Source organism: Mytilus californianus, unplaced genomic scaffold (assembly GCF_021869535.1).
Source record: "Mytilus californianus isolate M0D057914Y unplaced genomic scaffold, xbMytCali1.0.p SCAF_21, whole genome shotgun sequence".
NCBI lineage: Eukaryota > Metazoa > Mollusca > Bivalvia > Mytilida > Mytilidae > Mytilus > Mytilus californianus.
In genome coordinates this window covers 6,399,902-6,420,793 of record NW_026262670.1, presented here as the reverse complement: position 1 = coordinate 6,420,793, position 20,892 = coordinate 6,399,902, and the positions used below count along the sequence as shown (strand labels likewise).

The window sequence follows — 20,892 nt, the reverse complement described above, 5'->3', positions numbered from 1 at the left end:
TGTAGTTCCTGAGAAAGATGCGACGAAAAATATTCATGGGACGGAAGGACGAACTGACGGATGGACCGACGGACTGACGGATGGACAGACAGAAGTGAAACAGTATACCCCCACTTTTTGAAAGAGGGGGTATAAAAAGCAACAACTTCATTAACATGCGACTTTATGACAGCGTTCTGATCTATTAATAAATGTTGAAGTTGGTCATTTCTCTAATATACCATGTGAACCGCATTGATTTGAATGTTGTAACATGCGATGACTTGTGTTGTGAACGAATTCCATTTGATATATTTTTGGCTGAAAACTTTTGAATCAGCAAAGCCATGTCTAAATCGCTTACAATTAAACTTTTAACTATTTAAAAAAATGCATTGAAAACTAGATCTGATATCATTAGCTATAGTTATATTATCATTGATCTCTTCTAATAGCCTTTTTGTCACATAGTGTATATAGTATTTGTGGCCGCAGCATGTCCTGTATGCTATTATAAATACATATTTATTCATTCATTGAAATCTGCATCACCTTCAGCTTGTAAAACATTGATTCAACGGAAACTGTTGGAATCATTTTATAGGAAAGTTTCTTTTTACACTAACTTATCTAGCTTTTGATACATTTACTATTTTCCAATATCTTGCCGGTATGTGTCTTATGTGAATCAAGTTTATACAAGTATATAAATACATCCCTTATAGACATTATTCTTTGAAAGGTTTATACATATGGGACATACGGGTGTAAAATTTCCTTTGAAAGAAATCCACATAAGGCTCATAAATTTATTTCGCATCATATAAAATAAACATTTGAAAAAACACAAAACAATTCATCAAATCTAGAAATAACTTCATTATTGTGGTCATCAAAATCAGGAGATTAAGGTAGATTATACCAAGCAATCTGAGCTCCTTTTCCGGACATCTTCCAAAGTCTTATTGAAATATATATTCTAAATAGGCAAATAGTAAATAACAAAATGTAAACAGTTTTTTTTTACATTATTTAAAAAGAAATATTAACAACAATGCATAAAGAGAACAATCACATTATTTCATTCTAAACAAGATTTTCAAGAGTATTACAAATACAGTTAATTCCTCTCAATTGCATAGCCTTTTTGTCAGAGAAAATGATGACAAAAACAGGTACTTGGGTCTCAATGTAAAATCATAGGAAAGAGAAAATATTGTTGTACCCAAACATTTATTACAAAAACTGAAGGACTTCACTAACAACATATTGTTGTTTAAACCATTCAGGTACATTTTTGAGTTAAATTTTGGTCTTTTGCTATGCAGGTAAAGAATAAAATATGTTTATGTTGATAAGGAAATTGATTTGTGTTTTGAGTTCCTATGTGATTAACAAGAATAGGAATCCTCTGTACATGTAATAGTACATTATCCCATACTGAAAAAAAAAACAGTCAGAATTCTAAAACAAATTACACAATTTTACTGAAATACAAACCAAGTATCCAGTCAACATCTTAAAAAATTACAGACATTTAAAAATTTCATGACATACCACTAAGTGCATGGGTCATATCCCTCCTTTGCCAGTAATCTACAACTCCGAAACAAAAACATCCGCTTTGCCAGTAGCCTTTAAAAATACAATGTTATTTGTATACAGCAGTATATTAAATGGCATTCATTGTGAATGCTTCATCACTGGTCACAATACTTGTCAGTTCACTACGAAACTCTTATTAGGATACATATGCAACAAGCAAATCTATCAGATTACCACAAGTGTGGGCACGAGGACATCTGTTGAGTCCAAAGGAATTACTAAATGTCATGTTTATACCCTCTGTTGGCATAAGTGGTGATCCTGTTACAAAGCATATAAATTGCTCCAACACTTCAAAGGATATTTCTCTAATTAAATTTTGGAGGTAACAAAACACAGCCTCTTCATCAGCTCTTAGAACTTCATCTGTTTTCAAACAGCCCAAAATTTTTTCTCTACTAGGCAGCAGTGAGGCAAAAAAGTGGGATATAAATTGAGTTCAATTTGAAAAAAAAAATGTCAACAAAGAAATCAGAAAAACCTTTTTTCGGGAACTTGCACAAATGGTTTGGCTTGTCTAGAAGTTCACTGTTAGCCATATCAAGAATTTGATTTTTCAAATTTCAACAGAAGGATATAACTGCATTCCATACGTTTAAAACAATTGCAATCATACCTTTATCCCTCTCTGACCAATGAGAAGAGCTCAGAAGGCGCTTCACCAGAGTCCTCCCAGGAAAAGAAAAACGGAGCAAAAAATCCCGAAGAAGCAACTTCTGGTCAATAATTTCTTGATCAGAAATAGTGTATAACAGTAAACTTCGAAACAAGTTTGGTGGTAAAATACCACACACACCTATCATGTGACACAACACCCTTCCAAATATCTCTGCAGCTTCTCTTCTTCTGTGGATAGGAAGAGAGGAAACAACGCTATCTTCAGTCTCCTCGGAAAAACCCCTGACATGCTTTCTTCCAAAATGAGGAAAACAAGTCTCTTGTAAGTCCACCTAAATCTTCTCCAATTTCTCCTTCAAATATTACTTTAATTTTAAAATTAAGGATGGTTGAATCTTGGTAGAATTGTAATACATCTTTAATAATATTATTCCGCCTTATTTTCAGTTCTTTCTCTGGTACTTCATGATAAGTGTTTTTAATGGTATGTGCCTTACTTTTAATAGTCGTCTGGCATATAAAAGAACTTAGAAAAACCTCAGATCAATGATACATGGTCCATCGTAACCGTTGCTTTCTCAACGTATGTAAAATGTACACAAGTCATGACTATGTGTTTTTTTTTATTGTACAGAACAGAATTAAGTATTTCCGACCCAAGGCAATACCGTCCCTGATAATGCCGCCATTCGGATGAACCCTGTGCCGATGAACACAAGTTTTTTTTAATTTGTATACGTTTCAAAAACTGCTCCAGTTGAAAAATGTTTTTAATGCGACACCCTTCATATATTTCTTATAATACCGTTAAGGGGACGAATCAACTTCGTGAACGTACTTGATCAATTACGTCATCAACATGTGATTAGAGTCGGTCCGGGTAATTCCGTACACTTTTGGTCCTAAATGAATGTCATTTGGTTCCCTGTTTGATACTACAATGTTCTAGAAGGAAACCGGTAACTAGATCATTCGTAGATAGTATTAATTTTTGACTTTTTCCTTGCCATTCAACATAAAATATCGAGAATGAGCATATCGAACAGAAAAGTCACTGTTTCGTATATCGTACGGATGTCGTGTATTTCCGTACACCTTGATGTGTAATTCCGTACATTGATTAAATTCAAAATATGATTGCTAATTGGAAATGATTTGGACTAGTTAATTTATTACCAGGATCATCTTCAAGTCTTTCAATCTTCACTTAAATTCACAGTATCACAGCTCCATGTCGTGATGTAGATACTGGCAGTATTTTTGATAACGGAATACAACATTATAAACAGTCAAAGATAACTCAGTTAACTGCACTTTTGATTATATATTGGCAAATTGAGTATATATGCAAAAATTACAAAAGAAGGACCAAAAAGCAAGTGTCCCAAGATTTTTGTTTGAATTAAAGCTTCAATAAATTATTAGTATAAATTTAGATGTGATAATGACGGACTTGTGTTTCAGACAGTAACGTTACACACACACACACGCAGTAACGTTTAGATGCAAATAATACATGGACATCAGGGCGAGAACATGACGGTTTATGTGATATGCATGACTTTTAAGTTCATTGATAAGTGATATGAATATAGACCCTGTCTATAATACACTCATCCGGTTTTTAACGTTCTAGTTCAGTCCGAAGAAAGATGTCAACCTATTCAGAAAAGAATTTTAACTCTAAGCCAACCGGTCTTTACAATCAAGTCCCGCAATGTAAGCTGAGAGGCTGCAGCAGATTTTACTAATTTTAAGTCCTGAATTAAAGCATCATCTTCAATTGTCCCAGCAGCATTTCATGGAACATTTTCTAAATAACGTATACATGTATATTTAACATCTTGCATAGCTGTTTGTCAACTTTTTGTGGTATAGATTTATTGTTGGGGAGGAAAACTGACAATCCTAGTCAACTAATATTCGAACACACCTGCCATGCATGTGTGGGGTTTGAAGTCACAACCTTAGTGTTGACTGGCTAGCGATATATAAGATGAACTACTTAGACCACTGGGGCACAGAGGACCCTCGCATTTAAGGAGGAATAGTTTGCAAACACAACAACGTCTATCTCTATTAATCAAATGGCAGCGGACTGGTGGTTCTTAGAATAAAAAAAAAACATATTTTGACCTCTTTCTTCCCATATAGAATTGATGTTGTTTTATGTAATTTTTTTTTCTGTTGGTTTTATTTTGCAACTAATTTGATTATGTAACAAAAATCAATAATTAATATAAGCAAAGCTAAGTCAACATTGAAAATCTCTTTATCAATTAATGTATAACATATTTTAAGCTGGCGTGCACGATATTAGACTCCTTATATTTGCATGTTAAATACCCCTGTAGAGTAATACCGTACACATCCACTCCCAGTCCGTTTTATTGGAAATGATTGCACTTATACTACATCGAAAAGTATCTGTCAATTGCAAACTATTTCTGACATTCAGTTTCCATCAGTTTTCTTAATTTTGATTAAAGTAGAACGATCTTACATTAAATTAACCAAACTTAGAATTTACACAAATCTGGTGACTTTTTGGACGAGATCTTCTTTTCAAAACGCCCGCGAACAAAACTTTCCGACAAATGGCAAATGTGTACATATTCTATGATCATAGAAATGATGATAGAAAATCGTAAAAACATTAACATACAAGGTTGTACTTATCTTATTATCAGTAGATAATATTAAAACACACTTTATTTCTCAATTTTGTCAGAAAAACAAGCGAAATGCAATATGTACGATAATTACCCGCCTGTACGAAATTACCCGGATCGACTCTACGCTGCTGGAGTATCAAAATGGAAAATCCGATATGAAGATGTTTTCAGATAAGTATTTGATTTAACATATAATGATTATAAATATAATTTGTTGAGGCACTATGAAATTTTTATGGTTTTAATTTAAGCAAATCAACATCAGAAAGTTTGACAGCAAAAACTGAAAATAGATATTTATTATAATGAATAATTGGTGTCACATTCTTAACAGGTATAAGTGGTAGATATTAAATTAAATTGAATTGTGTGAATGAACTTGGTGAAAATCATACGTCGCCAGTTTTATCTTCAAGGGATAACAAAAAAAGGGGGGGGGGGTTATTAATTTGATTCCAAATGGCTTCTAATGTATAATATATTTATGCAATTATGTTTCTAATAAATTTATTGCTTCATAACGTCTTGAACAATTGATTCTTTGTGGATACTTTTGTACTTTTAGGGGATTAAATTATCAAATATTAGCTGCTAAAAATGATATGAAACAGATTTCATGCAGACTCCAGTTACCTTTAGTCAGCAATTCTAGTTGGAAGTACGGAGACAGCAGGTTTTAAATTACAGTTACAGAAGTTTATATCCGACACATAATTTTAATACAAGTATTCAGTTTGTGGGTGAGGTATAAGCTGACCACAGTCACTGTTTGTTTTATACTATACAAACCATGCATTAAATTATTATTTTGTTTGAGTCAATCCAACATTTTTATTTTATTTACCTTGTGTCAATGGGAGGAAATTTGGGTTTTTAACACTGCTTGTCCAAAAATGGTTTCATTTACCGTTCATGAATATTCATGGTTTCTGCTGATGAATATTCATGCTTATTCATGTTTTTTCATCATCATCATCTAAATTCATGTTAATTAATGTTCATTTCAGGTTGCATTTACAATTCATGGATTCTTCATGATTTCTGCTGATGAATATACATGAATATTATATTCATGTTTTTTTATCACCATCCAAATTCATGTTAATTCATGTTTATTCCAGGTGGCATTTACCATTCATGGATTATTTATGGTTATATTCCAGGTGGCATTTACCATTCATGGATTATTCATGGTTATATTCCAGGTGGCATTTACCATTCATGGATTATTCATGGTTTCTGCTGATGTATATACATGAATTATATTCATGCTTATTCATGTTTTTCCATCACCATTAAAATTCATGTTTATTCCAGGTGCCATATATCATTCATATCAATTCATGGTACTGCTGATGAATATTCATGAATATTCATGAATAATTCGAGAATAATGATAAATAATTCATGATCAGGAAAGCAGGGAATAAAAATAAGTCACAGATATAAGATTTATTTTGTTTGTGTTTAGATCACCTGTGAGCTAAAAACATACATTTTTACAATTTTACAATAAGGCCACACAAACTTTATTTTTTGTTTTTTTGATTTTTGAAAGGTAAAAAAAAGATGCAAGTTCGTGCTACTTTTTAATTAATTCTTTTTTTAAGTCAAAAGATTCTTAATTTTTTTTTAAGTCAAAGGATTCTTAAATTTGATGAGGGATTCACATTTTTAGATTGTCGACACAGTATGAATAATATCATGGAGAGTAAAGACTTTTTTTAACCTATGTTTGTGTTTATATATTAATGTGTATGCCTATTGTTTGATTTATCAAGCCATTAAAATAATAATCAATCCATTAAAGAGTTTAAAGGTCATTAAAAGTAACAAGCCACCAATTAAACGAGTTAAATGGCCATTTAAGTAACATGCCAGGCATGAAGGAATTTTAATGGCAATTAAAGAAACATGCCAGGCATGAAAGAATTTTAATGGCAATTAAGGAAATGATCCATCCAATAAGATAATAATGGCCATTTAATTTTTTCATAGGTGTACCCATTACTGTTTCATGGTCATCAAATCAAATTTAATGGTTACTTTAATGCCCACTATCAATTCGGTTTAATGGCTTTTAAAATGCATTAATATAAATTAAGTTTCCCAGAGAAGTAATGGTGCTATTAATTACTGTTACATCTAATAACCATTAACCGTTATTGGAGAGATATTAATGGCCATTATCTTGTAAATTAATGCCCATTAATATAAATGAATAAATTAAGGGTTTAATACAATTAATGGCCATTATTCCCAGGTTCATAGTTTTTATTTAATGGTTAAATTTTAACTTTTTTAATGGCAAAGCCATTACAATTGTACCATTAAATGTAACTATAAATAATAGACCTCATTTAATGGGTAATTTTCATGGCACATTAATGGGTATTCTCACAGTAGTGATTGTTAGACCTAAATACATGTTTATAACATAGATATTCATTTATATGTACAAAGTGATTATATTAATAACATTATTCTGGGCCTCGGTGGCCGATTGGTCTTAGTAGTTGAACTACTGTATCACTAGCAAGTCAACACTGAGGTTGTGAGTTCAATCCCACACGTGCCAGGTGCCTTCGACTCTAATCTTAATTGACTAGGATTGTCATTTTTCCTACCGATGGTCGGTGGTTCTCTCCGGCTTCCTCCACCAATAAAAACTTACCGCCACGAAATAGCACAATAGTGTTGAAAGTGACGTTAAACACCAATCAATCAATCAATATAAGTAATATTGTACTAAAAATATCAACATAAAGTTTTTGCAGCATGTGATTACATTTGAAAAATAGTATTTATACAGTCCAATATTGGTCCAATTTTTAACTTTAGTCCAATATTTTTCCGTTTTGTCCACTTTTTTCATCTTGGTCATTTTTTTCTATAGTTTTATGAATAGATAGTTTCATTCTGTTTTTAACATGCTCCATCAACAGAATTACGTCTCTATTATAGATCTTGCCTCCTATCCAGAAAGGTATGGTCTTCTGCAAATCTGTTGCTATGGTAGTATAATGTACGTGTATTTCCCTTGACGTGTATAAATAACTGTTTGATTTAATGCTCAATTTCAACTTCAATTGTCATTCCTGAAATAAAATAAAACAAATCACTGAACTGAACAGATACAATACGTTACTCGATTGTTGTTTACTTAACGTCCAGTAGCAATTATTTATTACATGTTTAGGAAGTGAACAAATTAACATAAGTATAATCGGTAGGTCCTGTGGTAGGCGTCCATCAGAATGAAATATCCTCAATTTGAATTGCCTTTTGAAATTGAGGGTATATTGGATAAAGCCTTTTAACTGGCCACCTATAGAGCCTTCAAAGAGTTGTTGCAAGGGTTCTCACACGAAGCATTGGATTTAACATCCGCATTCTGACCGGATGTTGCTACCTATTTAAACATCTTACACAACCAAACGGACGCCCATTATACAAACGGTTTGAAGAAGATCAAAAGTGATACAGTACAACCTGTGACATTCTCTTAATTATGTCCACCCTCTTGTATGGTCAACATCAAATGGTGACCATTTATTGGGGTATTAAATCTTGAGATGTTGGCCTTTTATTGGGGTCATAAAACATAGATTAATGTTTAATCTAATTATGTCACCTGTTGAAATCAATCAGGGTTGAAATTGTCAGCTTGAATGTTTTAATAAAATTTACCTGTACGGGTAACTTATGTTTCTTTTAAAATTGACATTTTAGCCCATTGTTGAAATTGTAGAATAAAATGTTGTTTTAGTTATTTTATATTATATTTTGATTTCCGTCTTTAAATTTATTTAAAAAATTTTTTTTTAATGTTTTGATTTTGGTTATTTTGATTTGTTTTAGTTTGTATTTTTAATTTGTTTTTATTCATTTTCGTATGTTTTTCTTTAATTTGTTTTTTGTTTCTTTTTTTTAATTTCTTCTTGGTAAGAATCTTGTAAGATGTTGCAGTGGTGGAGAAATATGTGTACACATATGTGAATATAAATAATATCATTTTTTCAAACTTTTTAGTATATGCATGTTTATTTTTAAGTACATGTATAAATAAGATGTTGTCATTTTTCATTTTAGGATTCTATAGTATTATTGATGTGTCATCAGATAGTAAAATTCTAATTACATTTATCACACTTGCCATCAAAGTAATTCTAAACATAGCATGGATAATAAATGTAATATTTAAAATTATTTTCTGAAGCAACAGCAATTTCTGAAACAGTTTCATAGAAAAAGAAAATGATGTTTGTTATAATTTAATGATAGATAATATTCATTAAACTATGTAATTTGAGTTTGATGGTAGATAATATAAATACAGTCAGAACAATGATGCATTACACATTGTCATAATTAATTGTCACATTAACAATACAATAGTTTTCATTCACACAGATGCAATTGTAAAATCAAAATTATACTAAAACATGATCTTCTTTGGCTGTTTAACTGAACGTCTTAGGGCTTGGTTAATCTTTGCTACTACCATGAGTTTCCAAGCTTGTGGCTGCTTTACCTCAAGGTAGAAGTGGCAGAAATACTGCATGAGGAACTGAACACGAACCGGGTCCAAAGGAATTTTGTTGTTCTTGAAGTCACCATGGTAGGAAAAGTAGCGTCTCAGTCAATCTTGTGTATAAAGTTATGGGGAAATAATTTCCAACAAATGTTTTGCAAAATTACCCGTCCTGTAAATGAATGGAACTCCTGAACAAGGTCACATGCTGGTATCTGGAACTGTGATGGTATGTGTTGAAATTTATTGTCTATTACATTGTACATACTAGTTGACGGCACTAATCTAGTGGATGATGTTGGAAGTCTGCTCACAGTAGGTGATGGTATAGGAGTTTAATGCTGCAGGTGAGTTGGCTGGTTACGGAGAAAATAATGATGTTGGGATAAGTTGTCTGGGCTGTCTTGTTGGGGTAGCTGTCATGTTGCCCCATGGTCTGTTTGGAGTAAAACTCTGAGTTGCTGTTGTAGTTGGCTTATCTACTAGGCTCTGTACAAGTTGAATGAGTCATTCATTTTGTTGCTGAAGTTTGTTCATGGCAACATCTTGAGCTAAGGACCTACCGTTAAGGACATGCACCTGGGACTTCAGGTCTGTTATGGCTAAGAGTACGCTGTTACCAGTTAGCTGTTTGTCAAGTTGACATGAAACTGTAGCTACAATTGGTGATTGTGGAGTTGATGGTGTTGGTAATGGTGGTGTAGGTGGTTGTAGTTCAATAGGCAGAACTGGTGATGGTGTTGCTGATCTAAACTGATAAGGGTCATCTATAGCAGCAGTGTCATGTATTCCCTCACACCAACGGATAACTTTGGCATCTGGCTTTAATTTTGGCACTGTAACTCTTTTTCTTTTAGGAGGGGGTGGTACATCTGGTGATGAATCTTCACTTGATTTGGCTGGTGAAGATGGTGAAGATACTGGGGAAGCATCTTTTGGCAAAGCATCTATGTATATCTTAAGTTGCTTTCTCATTTCCAACCATTCACCAGTAGCAATCATTTCTGCTTCTGCTGATGAGTCACCCTAAATTCTGTTATAGTGGTCTCCAATTTTGATTCTGCCCTCAGCTAGGATCTTAGATCTTGGTACTATAAGTAGTTAAGTCTGGTCTTGTCTACCCCATTTGACTAAGACATGGCTATATTCTTTGGTGATAGTTCTGGCAGTGATTTTTGTAACGGTACTTAATTATGATATCAAAGTAAAATGCATTTATTTTTATTAGGTTGGATTTTTATTTTGCTGGGTAAATGTGATTGGGTCAAAATGGATAGCTAAGTCCTGTACATTATGAACTCGTCTGAAGATTAATTGGTCCATTCAATGTTTGAGACAATTGGCTTCATTTTGTGTACATGCCCACCAAGCTTGATAATTGATCCATGAAATAACATGAGAATTACTTACTGGTTAAAACAACATCCTTTAGAAAATTCAACATAGTTAAACTGATAAAAGGAAATTGCGATTTATTTTGTATGCATTTACATTTATCTAAATGCAGAAACAATCTTGATGATAACGATCTCTAATTCATAAAATTAAAACATGGGCAAAATGTAAATAATATTTTTTTAAGATACAGAAATAAATACACCTTATAGAACCTTAATAATTCAAAATCAAAAGTATGAGGGTCTGGATGGGGTTTTCAGAATAGAGACTAATGGGCCAATACTAAGTGAAAAAAATACTAAACATTTGAAGAATAGAGAAGAAAATAAAGGATAGAGATTTTTGTAAGGTGCTGATATCTAAAAAATAGAGAATATTTGTCAAAATTAAAAAAGTACCAAGCAACAATGGATTTAAATTTAAAGAATACAGAATAGAAGAACCCCCCAAATAGACCCTCAGAATTTTGTGAAATCAGAAAGTTTAAGTCGGTTGTTATAAAAACAATTTGAAAAAAATGCACAACTAATGAGGAAGATAATTGATGGTTATCTAAACACAGGACGTTATTTATGACTCTTTGATGTACATGTACAAATGTATAACCGTTAAGCAACTTTTTATCATGTTACAGGCATATATATATATATATATATATATATATATATATATATACAGATAAAATGGGAGTTAAATGTTAAAGAATTGGAGAATTAAGGGCAAAATAAAAACAAAAAGATGTTAAAATAGATGTACAAAATGTATAAGAATATTGTGACACGTTTAAAACCCCATCTGGAATGATTGACAAACTTTTCTTTGACAACTTATGATTTGTTCATTCGATTATTTTGAGTGTGTGTGTCTATTCATTTGACAGCTCAAGATATGACACTTAAATCATATATATTATACCAGCGACTCTTTTCACAAAAAATCTTACGATTAAAATTGATCGTAAGTTATACTGAAATGTGTATGACTTACGACTATTTTTACTCTTAAGATATTTTGTGAAAAGAGCCGCTGGATTCTAAAGAATATACATACTGGCGCCAAAAACCTTTTTTAAACATCCTTTTTGTCCATGTTTATTCTAGGTGGCACATTTATTGATATCCATTTAAGAGATTTAAAACTAGAGGCTCTCAAGAGCCTGTGTCGCTCACCTGTATTTACTGATGCTTTGGAAATCATGTAAAATAAGGTTAAAATCATAAATTAGATATTAGATATTATAATGATATCTAAGATAATAACAAAAAACTGCAAAATTTTTGTAAAATTACTAACTCAGGGGCAGGAACCCAACAACGGGTTGTCGGATTCGTCTAAAAATTTTCAGGGCAGATAAATCTAAATCTGATGAACATTTTTGCCACCTGTCAGATTTGCTCTAAATGCTTTAGTTTCAGAGATATAAACCAAAAACTGCATTTAACCCCTATGTTCTATTTTTAACCAAGTCGGCCATGATGGTTGGAAAGCGGGGTCATCGGACAAATATTTTAAACTAGATATCCTAATAATGATTATGGCCAAGTATGGTTAAATTTGTCTCAGTAGTTTCAGAGAAAAAGATTTTTGTAAAAGATTACAAAAATTTACAAAAAATTGTTAAAAATTGACTATTAAGGGCAATAACTCCTAAAGGGGTCGACTGACAATTTTGGTCATGACAACTTATTTGTAGATCTTACTTTGCTGAACATTATTGCTGTTTACAGTTTATCTCTATCTATAATAATATTCAGGATAAAAACCAAAAACTGCAAAATTTTCTTAAAATTACCAATTCAGGGGCAGCAACCCAACAACAGGTTGTCAGATTTGTCTGAAAAATTCAGGGCAGATAGATCTTGACCTGATAATCAGTTTTACCGTGTGTGTCAGATTTACTCTAAATGCTTTGGTTTCAGAGATATAAGCCAAAATCTACATTTTACCCCTATGTCCTATTTTTAGCCATGGCGGCCATCTTGGTTGGTTGGCGGGGTCATCGGACACATTTTTTAAACTATATACCCTAAAGATGATTGTGGCCAAGTTTGGTTAAATTTGGCCTAGTGGTTTTAGAGGAGAAGATTTTTGTAAAAAGCTAACGACGACGCCGACGACGACGACGACGACGGACGACGACGACGACGACGGACGACGACGACGACGACGGACGACGGACGCCAAGTGATGAGAAAAGCTCACTTGGCCCTTTGGCCAAGTGAGCTAATAAGGAGTTGAAACTTCAGTTATAGTTTGAAAAAAAAAATTCTATTGAGTAGCGTAAATTTCTATCACAAAATGCCGAAGTTTAAATTAAGTCATCGCATAGACTAGAAATAGCGTCCCTGTACCGCAAAAATTGGAAAATTAGCGCCATAGTCCGCTATTTGTCAAATCAACATGGAATAGGTGTAAACTGGAGTACAGTACGCAATGTTATCTTGAAGTAGAAGTCGGGGGATCTTTTCGCCGAACTGAATAATTTCATCAAATTCCGAAAAGTGACTGACGGTGACATTTCAACAGTTAGATCAGCATTAGCCGAACAATGTACAATGACTGCAACAGATGATCGGCGTGAACTTGTTAGTAAAGGGTCAGTTTTGTCAAAAACTACTGTTCAAAGGATAATTTACGAAGCCGGGTACACCACCAGTGCACTGCGTTATTGTCAGATGATTAGCTAGACAAATAAAGTGAAACGGGTCACTTTCTGTCAATAGTTGATAACAGACAATGACAATTTCGCAGACATCATCTTTACAGATGAATGCACCGTCCAGCTACATGATAATAAAGTAGTAATTTACCGCCTGAGAGACCAAGTAGCACAACCTATTCCGCAACCTAAGCATGCATTCAAACTTTATGTTTGGGGAGGTATAAGTCGCAGTGGAACAACTCGTCTTTTAATTTTTGACGGCATACTACGATCAGATTTTTTTGTAGATAAAATACCGAAAATAACATAAAATATATTTTATTCATTTGTGTCTAATATATACAAGTAAACCCATATACTCTGAATATTACTTTTTGCTTTGCCGTAAAGTCTATAATTATCGCATGTATACAAAGTTTTCCGTCTTTATCTCACATCTCAATTTTTAAATATAATATTTTTCTTTATAATTGCAATTATTTTTTTCTAAATTAATTTTCAAATAGATTATTTCTTTCGAGAAATTTTTTTTTTTTACTAATACGTAAACACATTCGTATTTGCCTGCAGACAGACCTGAAAAGTAAAATAAGTTATAATTTTAAATCGATGTGATGATTTAGAAATTTATAATTATGATAACAGCTTATGCAGAATTCTGTCAAAACACATAAACTGTGACACCTTGAACATACATGTAATTAAGATTTACATGAGATGCCTCACCTGTTATTACTTTATGTATTAAATTAATCACCTGGTACAATTGGCACGTTCCTGTACGCTTGACTGGGGACATTTAATCCGATAATTACCTCGTTTGTTAATTAAACAGAAGGTGAACATATGTTCGACATGTAGGGACATCATGGTCACCATAAATTTTATGGCCAACATTCATAAGAGAATGTCACAGGTCGTACTGTATCATAATATTTCTTTTCCCAAGTCATCCTTGGTTGTAACTGTTATAAATTCTGCTTCAAACCCAACGTTTTATAGAATTATTCTTTTTTTACTTCCCACAGCAGTAGACGAATTAGAGTGAATGACAGGTAAATGAATGCTGGCAACAGTCAACATGCAGGACTACACTGATTAAAAAATATGTTAGTCTGCATACAATCATCATTTCATACAAACAGGTATGCACACACTCCTATTGAAATACAAACAAGTCCTAATAAGACAGTAATGGACAATCTTAAGAAAAAATACATGAAACAGGCTCAAAATCCAACTTAGAAAAACTGTTTAAAGTATATTTACCTAATATTTCATTTTTAATTGATTTAACATCCTCTGCAGAAACAGTTTTAGCCAAAATGTCGTTCAGCTCATCGGTATACAGCCTTGTTGGTGTGTTGTGGTGATCAAATCGTTTTAAAAGGTCACTTAATATATTACTTAACTCAATAAAACGTTTATCTTCAAGATTAAATATTTGAGAGTGTTGTAGTTCATTTCTTGTAAGTCTAATGCGCTCAATATCATCTCCAATAGATATATCTGTAGTCTGAATTCTTTGCCATTGACCGCCCCATCCATTAGAAGGAATATGTTTATTAAGTATCCTGTGCTCTTTGTACAAGTATGTTATATCACAATCGCTCCTTATGCGTAGATTTGGTTTATCTTGTTTTAAAAGGTCATATAAAACATCAGCAAGAATATTCAAAGCAATCATCCCCATCTTTGCAAAATTGGTTTCCTCTTTTGTGAACTGAAAAGAAGATAAAAGTAAGGTATTGTAATGTAAAATATGAAGAATGTATAAGGCTTAACATAAGTTTTGGTTGAATCAATTATCATTTAACTTGGTCAAATACTCATAGATTTTTTTCCAAGAAAAAAAAAACAACTTAAAAGTAAAAACAATGATGATGGTACCTTGCATCTGAAAGTAATTTTGTGTAACTCTTGCTAAACTTGATTTTTTTTTCACACAACCAAAAACTGGAAATGCTGTTCAAAACTTTAGGAGGAACATTTTGCATAGAAACATTTCACCAATATATTTCCTTGTACCATAAGCAAATGAAAAAGCGTGTGTTGTGTTTTATCTTTTTTTTTTTAAATTATCAATGAAAATGAAACAAAGTCAACTAAAGATATTCATGTTTAAAAAATTTCAACCATACTGTTTAAACTGGATCACAAATGTATTATTTACCATACATTGGAAGAATCCGGTCTTTACATGATAAATTCATGATAAGAAGTTTGTTTCAAATAAGTAATGCATAGCAGTATGATGACTATGAAAGAAGTAAGGTCTGTACAGACCATATTTGACCCTGAACATTGGGTCTATTGTTTCAAGATCAACATATTTCATATTCATGATGTTGATGACAATACATGTACTAAAGATATGTATAATTATTCTTGTCAACATTTTCTTGTCAAGCTTTGACATTTACATCTCCTAATTTGCCATTTGTATTGAATGTGACAAAATTGTTTTGATTTCTATCAAATTGAGTTCTATGGAACATACAGCGCAGGCTTTGACAAACTAAATATCCGAGGCGAATATTTTTATTGTGATAACAAATTAACATTATGTTAATAAACGTTTTTTGCTGACCAATGCGCTGTACGTTTCCGTTCCTAAAAACCAATGCAATGAACATATGCCTGTTAACATTGAATTTTTGGAAAATGTAAATATGTACTATTTGTGACACCAAGAAATAATATAAATGACCTCATTGTTTTAGGTATGCTTCATTGTAATATTGGTTAATACATCCTTATTTGAAATTTGAACCAGAAATAATAGCCATATAGAACAGTATCTTTTGCAACATACTGATTGCATTTAATGAAAAAAAAAATGGTTTACAAACCCAATGAAAATTCTCTTCTCACTTTAAAAACAAGAGGCTCTCAAGAGCCTGAATCGCTCACCTGTATTTCAGAGGAGAAGATTTTTAAATGTTAGCAAACTTGATGAACAAATTGTGTAAAATTGTCTTTAAAGGGCAATAACTCCTTAAGGGGTCAATTGACAATTTTGGTCATTTTAACATTTTTGTAGATCTTACTTCGCTGAACATTAATGCTGCTTACAGTTTATATATATCTATAATAATATTCAAAATAATAAAAAAAAACTGCAAAATTTTGTTAAAACTACCAATTCGGTGGCAGCAACCCAACAATGGGTTGTTCGATTCGTCTGAAAATTTTAGGGCCGATAGATCTTGACCAATTGAACAATTTGCTCTAAAAGCTTTAGTTTTTGAGATATAAGCCAAAAACTGCATTTGACCCCTATGTTCTATTTTTAGCCATGGCGGCCATGTTTGTCGATGGATCAAAACTTCGGATACAATATATAAACTAGATACCCTAAGGAACATTTAGTTAAAGTTTGAAGGTATTTGGCCCAGTAGTTTCAGAGGAGAAGATTTTTGAAAATAGTTGACGACGACAGACGACGGACGCCAAGTGATGGCATAAGCTCACATGGGGCCCTTTGGGCCCTGGTGAGCTAAAAACTGATACTACTTTAATTCAGCTGTCTCTGTATGTTTATCAACATGATGACAGTTACGTCATATGTTGAACACACACTAACTAACTTCACATGAATTCTAGTAGAGCGTAGCTGTTAGTGTATGTTTATCAAAAAGACGCGAAAGATACCAGAGGGACAGTCAAACTCATAGATCGAAAATAAACTGACAACTAAATGGCTAACAAGAGGCTGTCAGAGTGACAGCAAACCGGATTTTCCTGCAGAGGTCGAACCCTGAACTGTTGAGCAAGTATGGACACTACATTTAAGCTTAAAACAGCTCTGAATTTGAATTGTGATTGAATATTTGACACTGCATAGGTTTGTGACACAAAATGAATGTGGTTTAAGAACTGAAATACTTGAAATTGGACATCTAAATACCTATTATGGTCCAATATCAAAAATCTAAGTACATATTAGAATCAGCATATCAAAGAACCACAAGAATTCAATTTTTGATGAAATCAGACAAAAGTTTAATTTAAGACCCTTTGGACCTCAATGTGGACCAATTTGATAAAGGAGCCCACAATCCAAAATATCTCAATACATGGTTAGATTCAGCATTTCAAAGAACCCCATAAATTATTTTTTTGTTGAATCAAACAAAGTTTAATTTTGGACCCTGATTTGGACCAACTTGAAAACTGGGCCCAAAAATCTAATATTTAAATACAGGTTTAGATTCAGCATTTGAAAGAACCTTATATATATTTAATTTATGTTGAAATGAAACACAGGTTTATTTTATCCATAATATTTTCTGTGCAAAGGGAAATAACTCAAACTGGACAAATAGTTCTCTAAAATAAGATATAATGCAATTTTTCAAATTATAATCAATAATATAATAACAACAACCAGTGATGACTAAGTTCTCTAAAATTAGATATGATTTAACACTCAAACATTGTTAGAATCAGCATATCAAAGAACCAAAGAATTCAATTTTTGATGAAATCAATCAAAAGTGTAATTTAGGACCCTTTGGACCTCAATGTGGTATTATCTTATTAATAATGAAAAGAAATACAGGTTTAGATTAAGCATTTCAAAGAACCCTATATATATTCAATTTATGTTGAAATCAAACACAGTTTAATTTTGGACCCCAATTTGGACCAACTTGAAAACTGGGCCCAAAATCAGAAATCTAAATATATGTTTATTAATAGACAATATAAGCTTAGTTTTTAAAGAAGTTTACTATATCAAAGAAAAAAATATATAGCATTCAGAAAATTAGTTTTTACAGAATAACAAACAAACTTTCCATAAAATTCTACATACAATTTACCAAAGAAAAGAAGAAAAAAATCCAAAGTTTTATTTATCATTAATACAATGTCATTTCAAAATCTATAAAACTTATTAGTAACAAGAAATAATTGTAACAGAATGCTGTTACGAAGTCTCCCAAACAAAGCTCCAATAATTCGTCATTCCCATTGTCGCTTGACATTGGGCAATGTCCAGTACAATTTGGTTTATGATATGCATTAGTGACGCCCATGGATTGACCCTGTACATGTATGTCATTCAAATCTTCTTGAAATTATGAACAGGAATTTATATGGTTTAGGGGTGGAGATCTCGACCGTTTACAAGTTTCAAAAGGGGGGAGGGGGAGGTGATCCCCATGGGACTCTCCCTTTATTTCATATGATTTGTTTTTTTGTCCCATACAACAATAAATATGTTTCGGGGTGGGGATTATGACCGTTTACAAGTTTTCAAAAAGAAGGGGGGGGGGTTACCCCAGGGGATTTCCTCTTAATTTCCTTTCGATTTGTTTTAATGTCCCATTCAAGAATATATATGGTTTAGGGGTGGGGATCTAGACCGTTTACAAGTTATCAAAAAGAAGGGGGGTTGGGTGACCCCCATGGACTTCCCCAATGTTTTATTTGATTTGTTTTATTGTTCCATACAAGAACATATATGGTTAAGGGGTGGGGATCTCGACCGTTTACAAGTTCTCAAACAGGAGGGGGTGGGGTGACTCCAGGGGACTCACCTTTTATTTCATATAATTTGTTTCATTGTCCCAAACAAGAATATATATAGTTTCAGGGTGTGGATCTTGACCGTTAACAAGTTTTCAAAAAGAAAGGGGGTGGGGGTGACCCCCATGGACTTCCCCTATATTTCATTTGATTTGTGTTATTGTCCCATACAAGAATATATATGATTTAGGGGTGGGGATCTGGACTGTTTACAAGTTCTTAAACAGGAGGGGGTGGGGGTGACCCCAGGGGACTTGCCTTATATTTCATTTGATTTGTTTCATTGTCCCATACAAGAATATATATGGTTTCGGGGTGGGGATCTTGACCGTTTACAAGTTTTCAAACAAAAGGGGGGGGGGGTGACCCCAGGGGATTCCCCCTCCATTTCATTTGATTTGTTTTATTGTCCTATTCAAGAATATATATGGTTTAGGGGTGGGGATCTCGACTGTTTACAAGTTATCAAAAAGAAGGGGGGTGGGGTGACCCCCATGGACTTCCCTTTATATTTCATTTGATTTGTTTTATTGTCCCATTCAAGAATACATATGGTTTAGGGGTGGGGATCTCAACCGTTTACAAGTTCTTAAACAGGATGGGGTGGGGTGACCCCAGGGGACCCGCCTTTTATTTCATTTGATTTTTTTTATTGTCCCATACAACAATATATATGGTTTCGGGGTGGGGATTTTGACCGATTACAAATTTTCAAAAAGAAGGGGATGGGGATGAACCCGGGGACTTCCCAAATATTTCATTTGATTTGTTTTTTTTTGTCCCATACAATAATAAATATGGTTTAGGGGATGGGATCTCAATCATTTACAAGATAAAAGCACATTCTCAAATTGAAGGGGGGTGGGGGTAAGAATATATATGGTTTAGGGAGACTTAATTATCTACAAAATGTCTAATAATGAACAGTAAATTTCACATTTCATTTATACAGTCCTTCTAGTAAATTTCAAACTTTATATATACAGTCCTACAGATCTTATCAGGAAACAGTAAATTTTCAAATAAATCTGTCACTCCAATGATATTATATGCTTAGATATAACCCAGATCTAATTAATAATTAATAACGTGATTAACTTCAAAATGTCTAATAATATAGCTTATAATCATTAACACTTAGGAAATAGTTAATTTTCAAATAAATCTGTCACTCCAATTTTTATTGTAAGATAAGACATTATGCTTAGTCATAAAAAAGATAACAAGAGTAAAATATTTAAAAATTCCACTTTTGGATATTAAAAATGGCGATAACTCACAAAGGAGATATACTAAAATCTTAAAAATTGAACTAGACCTTCATTAAGTCCCAGGAAACAACATATTTAAATTTAAAAAAAAAACGCGTTTTCATGTCATTGTGCTGACACTGTTTGGCAGCCGCCCGTAGATCCGCCCAGCCGCCAGCCGTACATCACCATTTTAATAACCAATATTTCCTTCGAAAATCCAGTTAAAAATGAAAAAGACAAACAGACACATAATAGTACACATAACACAACATAGAACACTAAAGACTAAGCAAAACGAACCCCATCAAAAACTGGGGATGATCTAAGGTGCTCTGATGACAGTTACGTCCATTGTTGAACAAACACTACTAACTTCACATGAATTCTAGTACAGTACAGCTGTTAGTTTATGTTTATTGACCTGATGACAGTTACGTCCAATGTTGAACACACACAACTAACTTCACATGAATTCTAGTACAGTAAAGCTGTTAGTTTATGTTTATTGACCTGATGACAGTAACATCCAATGTCGAACACACACAACTAATTTCACATGAAGTCAAGTACAGTGCAGTTGTTAGTGTATGTTTATCAACCCGATTAAGTTACGTCCAATGTTGAACACACAAT

General features: G+C 32.9%; 1 protein-coding gene across 1 annotated transcript in view; it reads right to left on the bottom strand.

Moving 5' to 3' along the window:
* Positions 1-7,609: 7,609 nt before the first annotated feature.
* Positions 7,610-20,892, bottom strand: part of LOC127731863 (uncharacterized) — a 198,425-nt gene continuing 185,142 nt past the window's right edge. The window contains exons 17-18 of the mRNA XM_052240728.1: positions 14,741-15,194; positions 7,610-7,975 (exon numbers count right to left, since the gene is read on the bottom strand). Of these exons, the coding sequence (XP_052096688.1) occupies positions 7,944-7,975; positions 14,741-15,194 (486 nt within the window). The 3' untranslated portion in view covers positions 7,610-7,943. The remainder of the gene's footprint in view (positions 7,976-14,740; positions 15,195-20,892) is intronic.